At 24.4% G+C, this 18,551-nt stretch overlaps 1 protein-coding gene across 1 annotated transcript; it reads right to left on the reverse strand.

Annotated features, from left to right (window-relative positions):
* Nucleotides 1-8,418: 8,418 nt before the first annotated feature.
* On the reverse strand, nucleotides 8,419-18,169 carry LOC117174641 (enhancer of split mgamma protein-like). Its single transcript, XM_033363917.1, has 4 exons — nucleotides 17,876-18,169; nucleotides 17,424-17,513; nucleotides 11,395-11,670; nucleotides 8,419-9,115 (listed from the first exon to the last, which is right to left on the reverse strand). The coding sequence occupies exons 1-4, from the start codon at nucleotides 17,927-17,929 to the stop codon at nucleotides 8,684-8,686; spliced, it is 852 nt and encodes a 283-aa protein (XP_033219808.1). The 5' UTR covers nucleotides 17,930-18,169; the 3' UTR covers nucleotides 8,419-8,683.
* Nucleotides 18,170-18,551: the final 382 nt, after the last annotated feature.

Genomic DNA, 18,551 nt, shown 5'->3' on the forward strand with positions numbered 1-18,551 from the left:
AAATGGTAATAATCTAATTTTAATTTATAAGTGAATGGAAAAATAATTTTAATTGAGTAGAAAAGGTCTTGAAGGAATTCGAAAACTCTAAAGACTTTTTGACATCAAAATTATGCCCAAAATGTAGCAAAGATGTTAGTATAAAATAGTAATTACAAATTTGAATTAAAAAGTTTATTTTTTATTTAAGTCATAATTTTTTTGGAAATTAGTAGAAAAGTGAATTTGAAGATACAGTTAAGTTTTATTCAAATTTAAATAAACTAAAAAAGGTGTCTGGTTAAATAATCAGAATTGTGGTTGAATATGTCCTTACTATTTTTTTCTGGTTGAAGAAATAAAAATTCTGAAAAGAAATTTCCTTATAGAAACTTATAAAAAAATTTTTTCCTAGATTTCCTTATAGACCTAAACAAATGTCTTCTGAAATGTTGTATTTTTACAATATTATTGAATTAAGTGGTATATGAGTTTTTTAACAGCTGTAAAGTGTAAGAAACATTTTCGAAAGTCAAAGGAAATTACGGCTTGCTTCTACAGTTTAGCTAAGGCCATGTTATAAATATGAACCATTTTTTCAAATTGAAAATTTTTTTTAATATCATTTAATACTAAAATTTGACATAAAAATTGCCATAATTTTCGTCTTTTTGTTGTTTTAATATATGAGTTAATTACATTTTTTAAACCGCAACCATGAAAAATAATATAAACCAATTAGTTTTTTATTCAGTTTCCTTTAATTCTTTATTTTGTATTTATTGAAAAAAATAAGTTGAAACTTTAAAATGTTCTCCATCCGTCATGTATAGAAAACTATACTTTCCAGCTGGTCGATTAAGCTTTTGGTTGCATTTACTTGTTTAACTGTTAGCATATTTAATTCCATTAAAAAATTTTGATTCTGCTAAAATAATTATTTTAAATTCTTTCCTTTAATAAAAAACTTGCTTTTTTAAATTTGTTCGTAAATAAATTTATTTTCTAACAATTTAAATATTTGATTAACTTTCAGTTTCTTTTAGAAAATTTTAAAGGCTTATGCATTATAAATTAATTACCTCATTAACAAAAAAGGTTTTTTTAAGAAAAATAACAACGATCATGCAGAAAACCCCACTTTTTTATTTCAAAAAGATATTAACAATGTTTATTTCTTGCATAATTAAAAAGAAATTAGGAAGGAATTTCATATTCGAATAAAATTATGAATCGAACCAAAAAATACATATCTGACACTTTTTTGTCAGACTTATTTTTTCAAAAATTGTATACTCCTTATCAAAGATCTTGATTGAAAACCGAAGTTTAATTCCGCTCTATTGTATTATTCACACCTTTCTTCTAACTGCAATTCATAACACAATAGACAATTAGACATAATGTAAAAATTACAATGAACATGACAAGTCAAAACTATCATCTAGGTACTTGAAGTTAAAGTGAATATTTATTTCTGACAATATTAAAACATACATTTTAATATTGAGTTTATTAAATTAAAAAGGAAGATATGTTAAAATTATTTACGCCTAGCTTTATAATGCTTAAAGCTTCTTGTTCTTCAAAAATCAATATATTCCAATCAAGATTTTTTTCTTACTTCTTAAATCTTGTAAACAAAAACGAATGTTTTCATGTAATAAATACGTGACGAAACTTTGTTACCAAATAATTTTTTCAATGCGATAAGCCATGATTATTTATGCCGTCTTGGAGAAAAAAGTTGCTCTCTATTATTTTTTTTATTTTGCTAAATATATTTATTTTAAAATTATTTTCTAAAATATTTAATAGTATTTTCTAAATTAATTTTTTTACGTAAAAAAAAGTCGTATCTACTAAAATGTCATATTTTTTCTCGATGACTTAAATTAAAGAAAAAGGTTTGAAAGTGCAAAATTAAAAAGGTAAAGCATTGAACAAATTCTGAATTTAAGAATCAAATCCTAAACAATTAAAAATTTTAACATTGAAATTTAATTTGGTTTTGAATATAAGGGTTTAATATCGTAAAATTAACAACTGTAAGCCTTCTAACTTGATTGGGCTTAAATTAATGGCCTCCAAAATCTGATAATACCCAAATACAAACATTTAGAATTCTGCATTTCAATTTCCAATCCAAACTTTCAAAATTAAATAATTTAAATTTATCAGATTATACTTGAGGCATATTCAAAATTTAAAAAATATTAATACTTGTATTTTTGATTTATCAACTCTATGAAAAAATTTCAAATAATACAATTCTTGAAATTTCTGTTTATAAAATTACTCAATTTGAATGTTTTAAATTGAAAATACATTAAAACCTTTCAATTTAAAATTCCTCTCCTTATAAAAAGTTTTCGATTTCAAAGGCTTTACATTAATTCCAATTTTTCACGAGGTTTGACATCGAATAATCTGCTTATTGCAGCTTTAAATTATTTATATCCTAAAGCTGAAAAAATGTAATGCCGAACCATAAGTGATTTAATTAAAAACGTTTAAAATTAAATAATTTGAATTGACAGGTTATACTCGAAAAATATTCGAAATTTTACAAATACTGAAATTTTGAATTTTAAATTTATAAACTAGTTTCTTTTAATAATTATTATTTTATTCTTACGCTTTTAAAAGAAAAAAATTAAACTGTAATTTTAATTGTTTTCATTTCAAAATTCTCTCATTTAAAACCTTTTAATTTCAAAGACTTTGAAGTTATAATCCAATTTTCGAAACTGAATAATTTTGAATGGAATAATTATTTAATTGCTAACATACTTCTAATTTGAAATAAAATTGTGGGATAGTAAAGTATTTCCATGCAAAATAGTTATGCTGAAGCTTAAACGCTTCCTTTTATATTTTGACATTGTCGACTTCTGAAAAGTTTCAAACCAAAAGCTTTAGAACTATGAGTCCTAATTACTTTCCTGAGTTTTTTTGTTGAATTTAACTAATTATTATAAAAATAAGGGAATTTTTTTTATTTCTCCAGCTTATTTGAATGCTCTCCATTGTTGAAGCCAAGAAACAACCCACATATATCTGTATTCAATTCAATCAAATTAAAATTTTAACGACAGTTTTATTTTTATTGAACTAAATTGTACTTAAATTGAACACCATTTAACACCATTCAACATCTACAATTTTAAATGAAATTTACTTATATTCAACTAAATTTTACTTAAATTTTGAATTTAACTAGCATGTATTCACTTTTTGAAATGATCTAAATTGTATTCAATCTTTAAATTTAGTTTTACAAAATAATTTTTAAAATTGCACTACAATAAATCTTAAAGTACGAATAGAATTGTTTTAAAACTTATTTACTTAACATCTAGAAAATTTCTCTTTGAACAGAAACCAGACGAGAAATTAATTTAACTAAACTTTAATGAATTCTTAAATTCACCTAAATTTCATTTAAATGTTGAATTTAGCTGAATTTTATTAAAATTTTAAATTCAACTAAATTTTATTTGATTTGGAATTTTAATAAATTTTATTTTTTCTTAATTTCATTTAAATTTTAAGTTTAGTTTTTAAAAATAATTTTAGAAATTTAACTAAAATTCTAAAGTACGAAAAGAATTTTTTTACATTTATTTATTGTCTCGAAAATTTAAAATAATAATAAATAGAATATTTTTAGACTCTCTTTAATTTGAATATAATTAGGTAAATCAGTGTTCATAACATTTTTAGCGTACAGGCCGTACAGAACCAGCCAACCGACTCAACTATAGCAAAGATTGCTATATTGTGATGGCGAAGGCGCCCGCTGAGGAGGACGCGGTTGCCATAGAAACGTTTAAAAGTTGAAGAGGGCAGCACCTCGATATAGTCGAAAATGTAGTTAGATATATATATGTATCGTCCGTCCCCACCACTGACCCATGTCGTATGTAGGACCTAATATCTTTGTCTTTACAATTTAATACCTAATCCCAAATATGCTTTGTCAAATTTCGCATGATAAATTACCAACAGATGGTGAGATATAATCATGTTTACGCTATTTATTTATTTTTAGATCTGTTTTATAGTTTTATTAAATTTTAGATTATCAGTTTCCAACCAATGGTAAAAGGAATTCATTTTTTAACAATTCATTTACTAAAGAAAAACTGCTTGATCAAATTTCACATGATAAATTACCAAGCGACGGTCAGAAAAAATCATATTTTAGCTATTTACTTTTAAAAATCTGTCTGATACAATTCCACATGATAAATTATTTCCAACCGATGGTAAAAGAAAATCGTATTTAAACTTTTGATTTATTTTTAAATCTTTTTTTTATCAAATTTCATATGATAAATTGCCAACCTTTGAAAAGTGAAAATCTAATTTTAGCTTATTATTTCAATAAGATCTGTTTTATTTAATTTTTAATGATAAGTTACCAGCCGATGGTTAAAGAAATTCAAATTTTAACAAATTATTTACTGAATAAAATCTGCTTTATCAAATTTCGCATGATAAATTGAGAACCGATGGTCAAAAAGATCATGCCTTTAGCTATTTCTTTAAAAAAATCTGTTCCATCAAAGTTCACATGATAAATTACCAACCGATGGTAAGAGTACATCATATTTCAGAAATATATTTAAGAAAATCTGTTTAATCAAATTTTACATGATAAGTTACCTACCAATGGTAAGAGAAAATTATATTTTGACAATCAATTTATAATAGAAAGTCTGCCTTATCAAATTCGACATGGACAATAACCAACCGATGGTCAGAGAAAATCATATTTGAACAATTCATTCACTAAAGAAAATCTACTTCATCAAATTTGACATGAAATATTACCAAAAGATGGTAAAAGAAAATCATATATTACCCATTTACTTTTAAATATGTTTTATAAAATTTCACATGATAAATTATCAACCGATAGTAAGAGAAAAACATATTTAAGCTATTTATTTAAAAAAATTTGTTTTATCAAATTTAACATGACAAATTACCAACCGATGATAAGAGAAGTTTATATTTCAACAATCTATTTACCAAAGAAAATCTGCCTTATCAAATTTCACATGATAAATTACAAACTAATAGTAAAAGAAATTCATATTTAACCATAGTATTTCTAAACATCATTTCTCTCCTAATAAATAGAGATCTTCGAGTTTTTTTCGCTTTTAATACTTGCTTATCAACTTGAAATATCTGGAAAAGCTACAATCAATTTAATATTGCTTAAAAATTTTAAAATTTGAAAAAGGTTAATTTAAAAATAAATGTAAACTTGGATTTTTATTCAAATCTGAAAAAGTTCTTTATTTGTTAAAGTGCTATTTGACATTAAGGCAAAATCGTACAACATTATTCTTACGGCTATCACAGGTTTATCACACAGAAATGTAGATACTGAAAGTATACATAAATCTAATAATCGATTGCTGAAGTTTATAAATATTTTGTCCACTATTTGTGTAATATAAACTATACTGTAAACTTAATTAACGTCGTATTAAGTGTTGAAAAATAAATAAGGATGGTGTGATTCACACAAAGAAAAAAATCTTAATCTTACGATGAAATAATGCAACCTTAATAATCACCGGCTCTATTTTAATAAACAAAAGGGATATCAATCAATTACAACATTTTCCAATCTTTTTATATAAATTTCCCCATTGTAAAACTTTTTTTAAATTGTAAATTCGATTCTTTTCTCCAACAGATTTGAGTATCAAAGATTGATTGCATCTCCTTAAAGAACAAACATCCGCTCTTATAAAAGTTGGATTAACAATCAGTAAAACTATTAACTATTAAATTAAAGCCAAGTACCAAATGTTCTTGCTGATATAAAATCTCTACAAAAACGGATAGTTTATCATTTAGAATCACCAATTAAAAAATATATGATTCTTAGATATATTCAAAGTTCTAATTGAATTATTGTCAAATCAACTACAGTTTTAATTTTATGAAAAATAGTTTTACTTATAAGAGATCAAACTTTTTAGTATCAAAAATCACATTACTTAAATCTAATACTTTTTTCTATCATAGACAAAAACTTGCCAGCTCCCTTTTTGCGAATTTGTAAAATATTTTTAAATGTTTAGGGACCATACTTCCTTCACCCATGTTCGTAATTTTTTGCAAATTGGTTTTCGTAACAGATGAACTTTTTGTTTAAAAATCATGTATTGTTGCTGATAAGTGAACTGAAATCTTTTTCGCATAAAAAATATTTTTTCTGAAAATTTTTCTTTTTGATTTAAAAATTTATCCGTTTGGTTGAAAATTGAAATATTTTATTAAAAAGTCATACGTTTTGGTTGAAATGTATACTCCTTTGTTGAAAAATTAACTATTTCTTAGAAAAATTACATGTTTATATCTAGTATTTTGGTATTGAAAAAAGAACTAAGATCCTATCTGGATGAAAATTCCACTATCTTAAAATCATTTTTTTTTAAATTATAAATTCATCTGTTTTAAGAGTAATTTCAACTTTCTTGGGTACAAATTCAATTGTTTGGTTAAAAATAAACTATTTTGTCGAAAAGTCATACTTTTTGATTAAAAATTCTGCTGTTTCGATGAAAAATAAGTGTCTCATAGAAAATTTACTTTTTATTACAAATTTATATTTTGTTTGATAAATGAAATGAAGTCTTTTCTAGGTGAAATTTTAACATTAAAAAAGACTTTTGGCTCCGCTTTAAAACCAATTTAAGATTTCTTGGATAAATATGCAACTATTTCGTGGAGAATTGAACAATTTTTTTAAAAATTCATCCTTTTGGTTGAAAAAATTCGTCTTTTTGGATTGGAAATTTTTATTCTTTTTGTAGGAACTTTATATTAATTAAAAATTCATATTCTGAGCTTCAAAAATTAACTGGAATCTTTTTCGGATGGAAATTCAATATTTTTTTAACTAGTTTTTTTATTTAAATAAAAATGTATCTGTTTTAAGAGAAATTAATTTTTTTAAAAAAAGCTAACTACATATTTTGTAGAGAATTAAACAATTTTGTTCAAAATTTAATTCTTTTTGTATAAACTTAATTTTGGTTAAAAATTCATATTTTGACCATCAAAAATTAACTGGAATCTTCTTCGGATGAAAATTAAACTATTTTTTTTTTCAATTCGTTTTTTTGTTTTATATAAAAATTCGTTTCTTTTATGAGAAATTTAATGCTTTTTTGATAAAAAGGTAACTATTCAGTAGAGAATGAAACAATTTTGTTCAAAATTCATTCTTTTTTTTTAAATTCATCTTTCTCATTGTAAATTTAATTCTTTTTGTAGAAACTTAATTTTAGTTAAAAATTCATATGTTGACCTTCAAAAATTAACTGGAATCTTCTTCGCATGAAAATTGAACTATTTTTTTTTCAATTCGTTTCTTTTGTTTTATATAAAAATTCGTCTGTTTTAAGAGAAATTTAATGCTTTTTTGATTAATGAAGAGAAAGCTAATGAAACAATTTTGTTCAAAATTCATTCTTTTGTTTGAAAAAATTCGTCTTTTCAATTGAAAATTTAATTCTGTTTGTAGAATCTTAATTTCGGTTGAAAATTCATATTTTGAACTTCAAAAATTAACTGGAATCTTCTTCGGATGAAAATTTAACTTTTTTTTTTTAATACAAAAATTCGTCTGTTTTAAGAGAAATTTAATGCTTTTTTGAAAAAAGGTAACTATTTAGTAGAGAATTAATCAGTTTCGTTCAAAAGTTATCCTTTTGTTAAAAATGAGTCTTTTCTAAGTGAAAATTTAATTTTTTCATAGAAACTTATTTCTTATTTAAAAAAAAAAGCATTTTGACCATTAAAAGTAAACTGAAATCTTTCTTAACAAAAAATTCAACTTTTTTTCTTCGAAAATCTATCTTTTTGATTTGAAATTCGTCTTCTTTAGTAGAATTTAAAAAAAAAGAAACTCGCCAATTTTTGAGTTAAAAATGATTCTTTTTTGCTTAAGTATTTAACTATTTTGTTAAAAAGATTTCGTTAAATAGTTTGTTAAGAAATCATGTTTAAAGTTTAATTATTTAATTGAAAATTAATTTTTTTAAATTTTAAATTCAACAACTTGGGTAAAAGATAAAGGATCAAAGTTAACTGAAAATGTAACTTTTAATTTTTTTAAGATTTACATATATTTTTTTAGTTTATTTTTGTTGGGTAAAAATATATCAATTTTTTGGAAAATTTATTTTTTTCTAAAGTCATATTTTTTGTTTGAAAACTTTTTTTTTAGAAAATTCCCCTTTTTGCTTTAAGGTACAACAATTCAAAAAAATTTTTATTTATTTTTTAAGGGAAAAATCTTTATTTGTTATTAATTAATTAATTTTTATTTGTGAATTTATCTTTTCATGATGAAAATTCAATTATATTGTTAAAAATTAAATTCTCTGTTAAAAATCCATCTTTTATAGTAAAAAAGAAACTTCGTTGTTAAAACTAACATAATAAATTAAACATTTTTAAATATACGTAGTTTAAGTATGGCCCCTTATTAACTAATTAACATGATCATTACTTATCCAATAGTTCAGTATTTTCTAAAATCAATTAAGGATTAATTAATTAATTAATAATTATGATAATAATCAAAATACTTTGCAACGCTGAGTAAAAATTTTTAACTGCATCTTTAGAAAAACTTAATCATCAATCGTAGAAATAAAAAACTGTATTACCAAGGCCTCCACATAGGATCGCTAGGATCGTCGATTCGGACAACATCAATTTCTTCCTCGTCATCAATAATCGATTCGGAATTATCAATTCTCGTTCTCGAATTTTTTTGGTAAAGATCATCAGATTTGAAATCACAATTTTTGGAAATTAAATCCGAATTTCGATTTACAATCGATGATCGGAGATTTTCGGAATTTAAGGTTGTTTGTGGTCTCAAGTAAGGTGATTTGAGAGATTCAAAATGACCATTCGTTTCTGAAGTGGGAAGATACTGGTTTTTTTCATTCGGAGACAGTGATCTTTTTTCGATAATAACTGATGTACCGGTTTCGATTGAAGAATTGGGGGACTGACAAGGTGCAATTACATTAGCGGTTCTCTCCAAGTTTTTAAGCGTGGGGGATACGAGAGCTGCTCTTGAAACGTCCTGAAAAATAAGAAGTGGGCCCAATTTATAATTTATATCTTTCACTTTGTCTTATCTTTTAATTCATTTATATTTTTTGTTCTGCTTAAAAAAAAACTTCGCAGCCGAAAATGATCTCAAAACAGTTGAATAAAAGGATACGATTTTCAAAAAGTTTAATTTTCGACCAAAAATATGATTTTTTAAACAAATAGTTGAATTGTCAATTTTAAAATTAATGTTCAATCAATGAGATGAATGCTGAACAAAAGATTATGCATTTCGGAAAAAAACTTATGTTTTCAGGCTCAACCAAAAATATAAAACCAAAAATATAATAGTGGATATTTAAACCAATTTAGATAAAAAAAAGTTAAATTCAATAAAAACAAATAGGTGAATTTTGTCACAAATTAGTTTAATCATCAATCAAAACATATTAATTTTTTAATAAAACAGTTGTATTTTTAAGCAATAAAGGTAAAATCAAATCACCTTTAATTTAACTTGACCCAAAAACATTTGCATTTACAACGAAATTATCGAATTTTCAAACAAAAAGATCAAACTTTAACTGTGAAGAGTTTACAAAAAGACCAAATTTTAGAAGCAAGTAAAATTTTAATCCAAAGGAACGAATTTTCTATCTGAACAAGACATATGTTTAACAAAACAGTTACATTTACAACCAAAAAAGATGACTAAATAGTTAAATTTTTAAGAAAATAATTGAATTTTTAACCACATAGTTGAATTTTAACTAAAAAAGATAAATTTTTTAATAAAAAGTATCAATTTTCCAAAAAAATGGAATTTTTTAATCTCATTAAATTAAATAAATTTTAATCGAAAGAAAAAACGAGTGTTTAACGAAATAGTTTAATTTGCAACCAAAGAGAAGTATTTCCAACTAAAAATATGAATCTTAGAAAAATATATTTTTTTACATAGGCAAGCAACTTTAAACATTCTTGTTGGATTTTAAACCAAAAGTGATAAATTATTAACAAAAAATATAGTACTTGACATTTCAAACGTAAAAAATAATTTAGTTAAATTCAACACCAAAAAGAGATGAAATTTCATCAAAATAGTTGAACCCTGAACCAAATTTTAAACAAAATAGTTAAATTTCCTATCAAAGGAAAAATATAACAGTTGAGCTAACCAAATAGTTGTATTAAGAATCAACTACTAATAATAGAATAGCCAAAATTTCTAACAGATGGGAAAAACTTTCAACAAAATAGTTGAATTTTTAACAAAAACGATTAATTTTCAACCAAAAAGAATGTTATTATAATAAAAAAGATGAATTTTCAACGAATTTTCTATAAAAAAGTTTAATTTTGTAGATCAATTTCGTAATAAAAAATAAAATATTTGAGTTTTCAACAAAAAATAATTATTTTATAACAAAAAATATAAATTTTAACGGATGAGAATAATTTTCTACAGAAGGACGAGTTTTTAGTCAATAATATACATTTTTAACTAAAAAGTTAAATTTTTACACTTAAAGAGATACCTTTTTAACAAACTATCAAATAGTTAAATTTTAGATAAAAAAAGAACGAATTTTCTATAAAAAAGTTGAATTTTCAACCTTGAAATTTTATCTAAAAATAATTTTAAAAAAAGGTTTTAAACAAAGTAGTTCCAATTTCAGGAAAGTAGATGATTTTTTTACAAAAAAGATAAATTTCTGAATGAAAAATGAAATAGTTGAATTTACAACAAAAAATAATGAAAGAATTAATCCTCACTCAAAAATAGGGGAGAAAACGTGAAGTTTTAAAAAATTATTTCTTAATTCTAGGTTTTAGACTTTAAGGTTCATGTTAATTAAGCTAAATACTTTTTATTGAAATTAATTTATGAATTTGATTTTGATGGGTTGAAATTTAGTCAGTTCAATTTAGACTTCAAGAAACATTTATAAAATTAAACAAATATTATATTTGACCATAATACAAAATAATAAAAATGGTTCTTCTCAGGAGAGAAGAGGAGGAAAAATAGTTTGTGGGAAGTAAGCGAGAGGGAGGGAAGCAGGGGAGGGGAGAGAGGTGAATAAATAGGAATTAGAAGTGGCGAGAAAGTAGGCGGAGAGGGGAGTGAAGGAGGAGTGAAGCAGGAGAAGGGAAGTGAAGGATGAGAAGGGAAGTGAAGGATGAAAAGCGAAGTGAAGGAGGGACTAAGAAAATAGGGTCAGATAGGATAGGCGAGGAGAGGGATTGTTTAGAGAAGGGGTGTATTTAAATAAATTGAATAAAAATTAATTAAATAAAAATAATTACCTGTCCATTATTGGGTCTTGGTGATTGAAGACCACTCGCAAGATGTCTGGCAAGTCTGTCTGCAGCTTCTCCCGGAAGTGATGACAGAAATCTGCAAGCTTCTGAAGCACAGTGACCAAATCCAGATTCCCATTTACTTTCGGCAGATGAATCTTCATTTGGACATGCAGAAATAGACAATCCTGAAGGTCTCGAAGCTTGGAGTCGTTGCAAATGACGAACCGTCAATTCCAAAATATCGGCTTTCTCCAGTTTACTAATGTTCTCTCCTTCAGTCTGTGAAGAGAAATTTAAGTAATTTCTTTCCTGATTTAGGAATTTTAGGATATTGGGATTTTAAACTTTTTTGTAATTTTGGAACGCTTCAATCACCAGGAAATTTTACTGATCAAATATTTTTTTTAAATTTCTCGTTTCTCCAGAAAAAATTATATAACCAGTGGTCAGCAATATCTAACATCAGCATTACAGATTCGAAATGAAGCAAAAAATTTTATTTAAAATTTTTAATTTTTTAAAAATATTTACTAGTGATAACTTTATTTATAAAAGAAATTTAATCAATGTTTTTGGGATTTTTAAATATTAAATTTTTTTAAAATTAAAAGCGATTTAAAAATATGAATAAAATTGTCATCTTTTTGAAGATAAACAATTCCAAATGTTGTTGGAACACTTAAAAATGGTTTCAATAAATAAAAAGAAAGTAGTAACAAAATAAAATATTGGAAATTACAAATAATTACAAAATAATAAATTAAAATACTGCATATTTTTGTCAAATGTACAGACTCTTTTATTAAAGTTTGCGGTTAGAAGATATCAACTTCATAAAAAAGTTCTGAAAAAATTACTGAAAATTCTGTAAACTCTGCAAAAAAATTGGTAATCTGTACAGAAAAACTATGCTCTTCCTATTTTAACTAAAAATCCTGTAAGTATAGCAGTCAAAATTGATCTCATTGAAAATAGAAAATTAAATAAAAGAAAGAAATTAAAAATATCAGCCTTCTGAATTAAAAAATTCCAAAGGAAAATTATAAAAATGAAATAGTACATAAATAATTTAAAAATTGCCGGTCTTAAAAGTTAAATATTTTTTATATCATAAAGTTCTCTTATTTCCACAATTAAAAAAAATGAGTTAAAAAATAGGCAATTTTGATTATAATATTGTCGTAGTTATTTCATACTAAAAAACCTGATATTTTAAATACTTGAAATTTACAAACAAATATTTTCAAGGAACGCTTCATCGAGTTTTAAGTATGGAAAAAATCAAAATTGAACGACTGAAAGAAATCGAAATAAACGGATTTGCGAAAAATAATATATATTTTTTCCCTGAAAAAGTAATGAAAAAAGTTGTTTTTACGCGCAACCTTATTATTCTGATCAATGTATTCAGTTTTATTTTTAAGTGTTAAAAACGAGCGAAGAAACTCTTTAAGAATAATCTGACCGAGAACAAGTGACCAAATTGTGGTTTATAGAAAATTAATGAGAGTAACTGTTTTTTTTTCTTCAAAATTATGCAAACTTGGCTACTTTATTGGAAATATTTTCTGGCTAAATGGTAGGATTATATTAGTTATGGTATGTAAAATATAAACAAAAATTCTCAATATTGTAAACAAATTTGATATGAAAATGCAGCTAACAAACATTTTAAAAGAGATTTTAAAATTAGTTAAACAAATTTTGAAAATAGTTTCCCAAAGCCTATATACACGTAATCATTTTTGTGCCTCTTCAAAATAATTTCTTTAACCAATTACTTGATTGAATACTTGATAATGCTGTTGACATTAAATAATTACCAAAGATACACTTTTATAAATATGTAAAAATATTATTTAAATTAATTTTTTTATTGTTGTATATTATTAAATTTTATTTTATATTAATAATTATAATCTTAAAAAACATTGAAAATTATTAAACAAATTTTCCATTCATTTGTTTAAAAATTATAATTAAGGAAAAAATCTCAGAAGGAACACTATAGATATTTCTAATGTTTTTCTTTTCAAAAAATTATTCCTTTGATCAATGTTATAAACAAAACCTCAATTATAAACTTGTTTATAAAATTGTAAATAAACCTGTCCCTCTTTTGATAAATAATTAACAAATTAAAAAATATTAATTATGGAAAGTAAACAATCGCCAGTCATAATCATACAAGAGACTTGATATTAAGGTATGTTTTATTCCAAATAGTTTATTATTTTTATTAAAAATTCTGGTAATGAAATTTGGTTTGGGTGTCTTTCAGGTTCGCACGCTCGAGAATATTGGCGTATGTACATAACGAATCGGGCGAATCGTGCGAGACCGCGTCTTAAAAAATGTTATGTTTTTTATAAACAACGAAGCGAGTCGAGAATCCTCTTGCACATTTTTTTTCAAGTACGTCTGTTTGTTTTTCAGGGGCAATAAAGGGAGAAGCAAATCGAATCCAGGTTAGAAGTCGTGTACACAGCGTACTGCCTTTCTGATACCAAGAATCAGGGAGGTGAAATCGATTATCCGGAACGAATATCCTCAATTTTGCACTTCGATTGCTTCAGAAAATGAGGAATCAGTTGATTTTACACCGACTTGATTTACCGTCAAATTGCATTCGTAATTTGTCATTTAGAATTTAGCATTAGAAGCACAAAATGCAAAAACTTCAACACAGTCAAAAGTTAATCTTCAACCAAACAGTTGCATTTTTAACCAATAATGATAACATTTTTTCAAAAGAGTTAAATTTTCTAATAAAGAAGACCAATTTTTAACAAAATAGATGAATTTTCGAAAAAATACTTCAATGTTGAGATAAAGAATATCAGTTAACGAACAAAAATGTAATGGTAAACTTTGTAGTCGGTTAAATTAATTTTTAACAAAAAAAATTAGAACTTTGTTATATAGTTAAATTTTAAACTAAATATAGAATTTTCAACTAAAATAATGAATCTTCAATTTAAAAATGAATTTCGAACAAATTAGTTTAATTCTTAACTAAAAAAGATCAATTTTCAATCAAAAATGGAAAAGTTACATTTTCAGTAAAAAAAATTTATTTAAAAATATTGAATTTTCAAAAAAGAAATACGAATTTTTGACATAATAGTTTAATTTATATCTAAAATGGTAAATTTTTAACCAAATAGTTGAATTATCAACCAAAAAGTTAAATCTTGCAACAAGAACATTAATTTTATTATCCCAAAAAAAAAAAAAAATTTCGACAAAATACCTACATTTTCAAACAAATCGTTGAATTTTGAGATAAAGAATATCAATTATCGACCAAAAATTTAATGGTCAAATTTTTCGTCGACAAAATTAATTCTAAACAACAAAAAACCAAATTTTTTACCATATAGTTAAATTTTAAACCAAATGATGAATTTTCAACTAAATAATGAATCTTCAATTCGAAAAATGTATTTCCAAAAAAGTAGTTTAATTTTCAACTAGGAAAGATAAATTGTCAATCAAAAATGGAGTGTTACATTTTCAGTTACAAAATTTGTTTAAAAATAATCAATGAATAAAACTAAAAAAAAAAACGTTCAATTTTTAAAGAAAAATTTAGTAGTAGATATTTTAACCCAAAAAAGATTTCGATTTTAATCAAAAACATTTGAATTTCAATAAAAAATATTTTTTTAACAAATAGTTGAATTTTCTTCTAAAAAACAACAATTTTCAACCATAAGTGAAATAGGAAAATTGTCATTAAAAAAAAATTAATTTTCAACTAAGAAATACGAATTTTTTACAAAATAGTTCAATGTATAATCAAAGAGGTGAATTTTTAACCTAATAGTTGAATCATCAACCAAAAAATTGAATTTTGCAACCAGAACATTAATTTTATACCAAAAAAGACGAATTTAACAAAAAACTATATGAATTTTAAAACCAATAGTTAAATTTTCAGCTAAAAAAATCAAACATATCAACCAAAAATTTAATGGGCAAGTTTTCAGTCGAATAAAACTAATTTTAAATAACAAATAATGAAATTTTTGACAAAACAGTTAGATTTGGAACCCAATGATGATTTTTTTATATCTAAAATGGTGAATTTTCAATTTAAAAAATGGATTTATAACAAAGTAGATTAATTTTTAACTAGAAAATATAAATTAACAACCAAAAATGGAATTTATAAATTCAAAAAATTAAAAATTAAAAACATGTTAAAAATTTTATTTTTCTTTAAAAAAAGTTAAATTAAAAAAAAAATTAATTTTCAACTAAAATCATGATTCTGCAACAAAAAAAAAGAATTCTTAATGAAAAATGTAGTATTTTATATTTTAAGCCAAAAGATTTCAATTTTAATCAGAAACAGTTGCATTTAAACAAAAAACAGTTTCCATTCTAGAAAGCTAATAATAAACTTTAAACACATATATAAAATTGCCAGCTGAAAAATTATAATTATGAAGCAAAAATTTAATGGACCAATTTTGCAGCTGAAAAAGGAAGTTTCTAACACCACCAAAAAAAATTCGTAACTGAAAAGTCAAAAATTTTAAACACAGAAATACATTTTCAAATAAAATGAAAAAATTTCAATTTAAAAAATAAATTTCGAACAAAGTAGTTTAATTTTTAACTATAAAAAGTAAAATTGTCAACCACAAATATATTAATCTGCAATTAAATCATTGATCTACGCACAACTAGAAATATAAAACCTAAAAGGATAAGAAAAATGTAATGGTTGATATTCCAACCAAGAAACATTTTTATTTGACATAAAAAACAGTTGAATTAACCACAAAAAAACGAATTTTCATCTGAAAGAAAAAATTTCTCTAAAATCATGAATAATTTTTAAAAATGTACAAAAATTGTAACAGTTGTTAATTGAGGAAAAAATATTTTATTTTATAATGTATATGTTTATTTAAATAACACGTTTGTTTTGCAACACTGGTCCGACCCAAGTTCCTGATCAATATCTTTAGCAAGCATCTCAGGCGAAGAGCTTTACAGAGTCATTATGTAAATTATAAAGCTCTACTAAAAATTGATGTCTTATCAAAATTAATATCTCATATTATTTTTTTCAATTTATAAACAAACAAACGGTTGCTTTTTTGAAAAAAATAAATTTTAGACGAAAAACACTGGCCGAACAAAGCAAAAAATTGTTCAAGATAGCAAATCTTCACGTAAAGTTTAAACCTAATATTCATATAAAATAACTGACTTCCGGTGTAAAATGCCAACTGTTAAAACTGTTTAAAACTGTCGATCTTCTTTGAAATGTTATTGTTTTAAAATTTTTTTTTATAATTAATCGATTTTCTCTCAAAAAAACTTGAATATAGTCGAAAACTGTTTGAAAATTTAAAATGTTGTGCGAACCATGATGAGCTTTGTTTGAAAGTACCATTTTCTTTAAACGCAGTAGTTAGTCAAAAGACTAACAAAACCGGAAAACTTAACTAATTATTGAAATTTTTTTATCATTTAAATATAATAATTTTTAAATTAAGAATATCCATTTCCAGTGTACAATGATAACAGGCCCTAAAATTGCAGAAAATTGGATGTCTTGATGATTTCTATTTAAAAAGGCTAATTTCCTTTGAAAAAAATTGACAGAACATAAAATTCTCAAAAATGTAATCTCATTTTCGAAACTTAATAATTTGAATTATTAAAATATATACATTTCTAGCGAAATACGCTAACATAAACTAACATAAACATACAAAAATTTAGTTTGTCAATGCAACAAAAATGATCGCGAGATTTTTTAGACGTATCGTTACGCTATTAAAAAAAAATTAATTAAAAAATTTGAGAATATTTTAAAATGTCATATACTCTTTTGAAATAGGCACTTAGAATATTTGAACAAAATTGAAAACTCTGATATTTCTTATAGAAAGAATATGGATTTTAATAAGCTCTAAATTAAAAAAAAGAATATATGTATATAATCCATTATTTTTAAATTATTTATAAGCATAAAAAGTTAAGTCAGAAATTGAGATTCGATCACTCACCTCTAAGGCATCGACCATTAGATCTTTCAGTTCTTCCAGACATCGATTAATTCGTGCGCGTCTTTTTCTCTCGAGAAGCGGCTTCGTTATCTAATAATTTAAATTTAAAATATTGAATTTCATAATATTTTATAAAAAATTTGACTAAATCGGAAAAGAACAATTTTTTATAAACTTTCTACTAAACACACATTTACAGAACCAAGAATGAACATGTTAATCTAAGAATGAACCGAATCAATCTTTCAGAAAAAAGTATGATTATTATATAAAATAAATAAAAAATCCAGAAAGTTCTATTCCCACTAAAATATAAATTGAAGTATGCTTCTTTATAAATATCTGAATAATTGATGAAATTGCTAAAATAAAATAAAATTTCAAAATTTGCATGTTTATCAAACCCGTCAATGTAATTAGCAACACGTGATGTAGATAAGCCTTCCAGTTACCTTTTTGTATTGATAAGTCCTCGAAACCGGATGCGGATAATCATACGACATCATTACACGATATTGCAAGTGACTTCCGGTGTCGTAATTAATACTCGTGGCACAGCACTGTTATGTTAATTAATAAAAATAATAAAAAAATTTTGACAAAAAAAAAACGACTGGTTTCACGAGAAAAAGGGGAATGACAATGAGACAGAAGGTTGACTGACATTAGACAGCAAGTGCTCCCCGTGGAGTCTCTACGCGTACTGACTCAGGAGTTCGTTCAGCCATTCCGACGGGCCTCCCCCTCACTCACTTTCAAGTTCGAACCCTCTGTGTCGAGTAGATGCTACTTTAGAATTTTATTTCCGCAGATAGATGTTATCCCTCTAACCCTCCCTCACATCCTACCTACGCAATTCTCGTTTAACGTAACGAGAAATTCGAGTCAATTTATGTGAGAAAGGTTAGTTTATCAGATTGTAAGTCCGTAAATATACGAGGCTAAATTTATATTAATTTATTATTTGTTTTTATAGAAATTAGCTTCAAATTAAATACAATCATGGGAGCTTTTCCTGTAAAGGGAAATATATCCAAATATGGGTGGGTTAATTTTAATATTAAGGGATATTTTAAACTGAAAGCTAATAAAATTTCACGTTGAACTGTCATCGCCTATTTTTTCATT

Source organism: Belonocnema kinseyi, chromosome 6 (assembly GCF_010883055.1).
Source record: "Belonocnema kinseyi isolate 2016_QV_RU_SX_M_011 chromosome 6, B_treatae_v1, whole genome shotgun sequence".
Taxonomy (NCBI): domain Eukaryota; kingdom Metazoa; phylum Arthropoda; class Insecta; order Hymenoptera; family Cynipidae; genus Belonocnema; species Belonocnema kinseyi.

Coding starts and splice junctions, on each gene's coding strand:
- LOC117174641 (XM_033363917.1), bottom strand. CDS start 17,929: ATGATGTCGTATGATTATCCGCATCCGGTTTCGAGGACTTATCAATAC. Junction 17,514..17,875: donor GGACTTATCAATACAAAAAG/GTAACTGGAAGG, acceptor TTAAATTATTAG/ATAACGAAGCCGCTTCTCGA. Junction 9,116..11,394: donor CAAGACCCAATAATGGACAG/GTAATTATTTTT, acceptor CTTATTTTTCAG/GACGTTTCAAGAGCAGCTCT.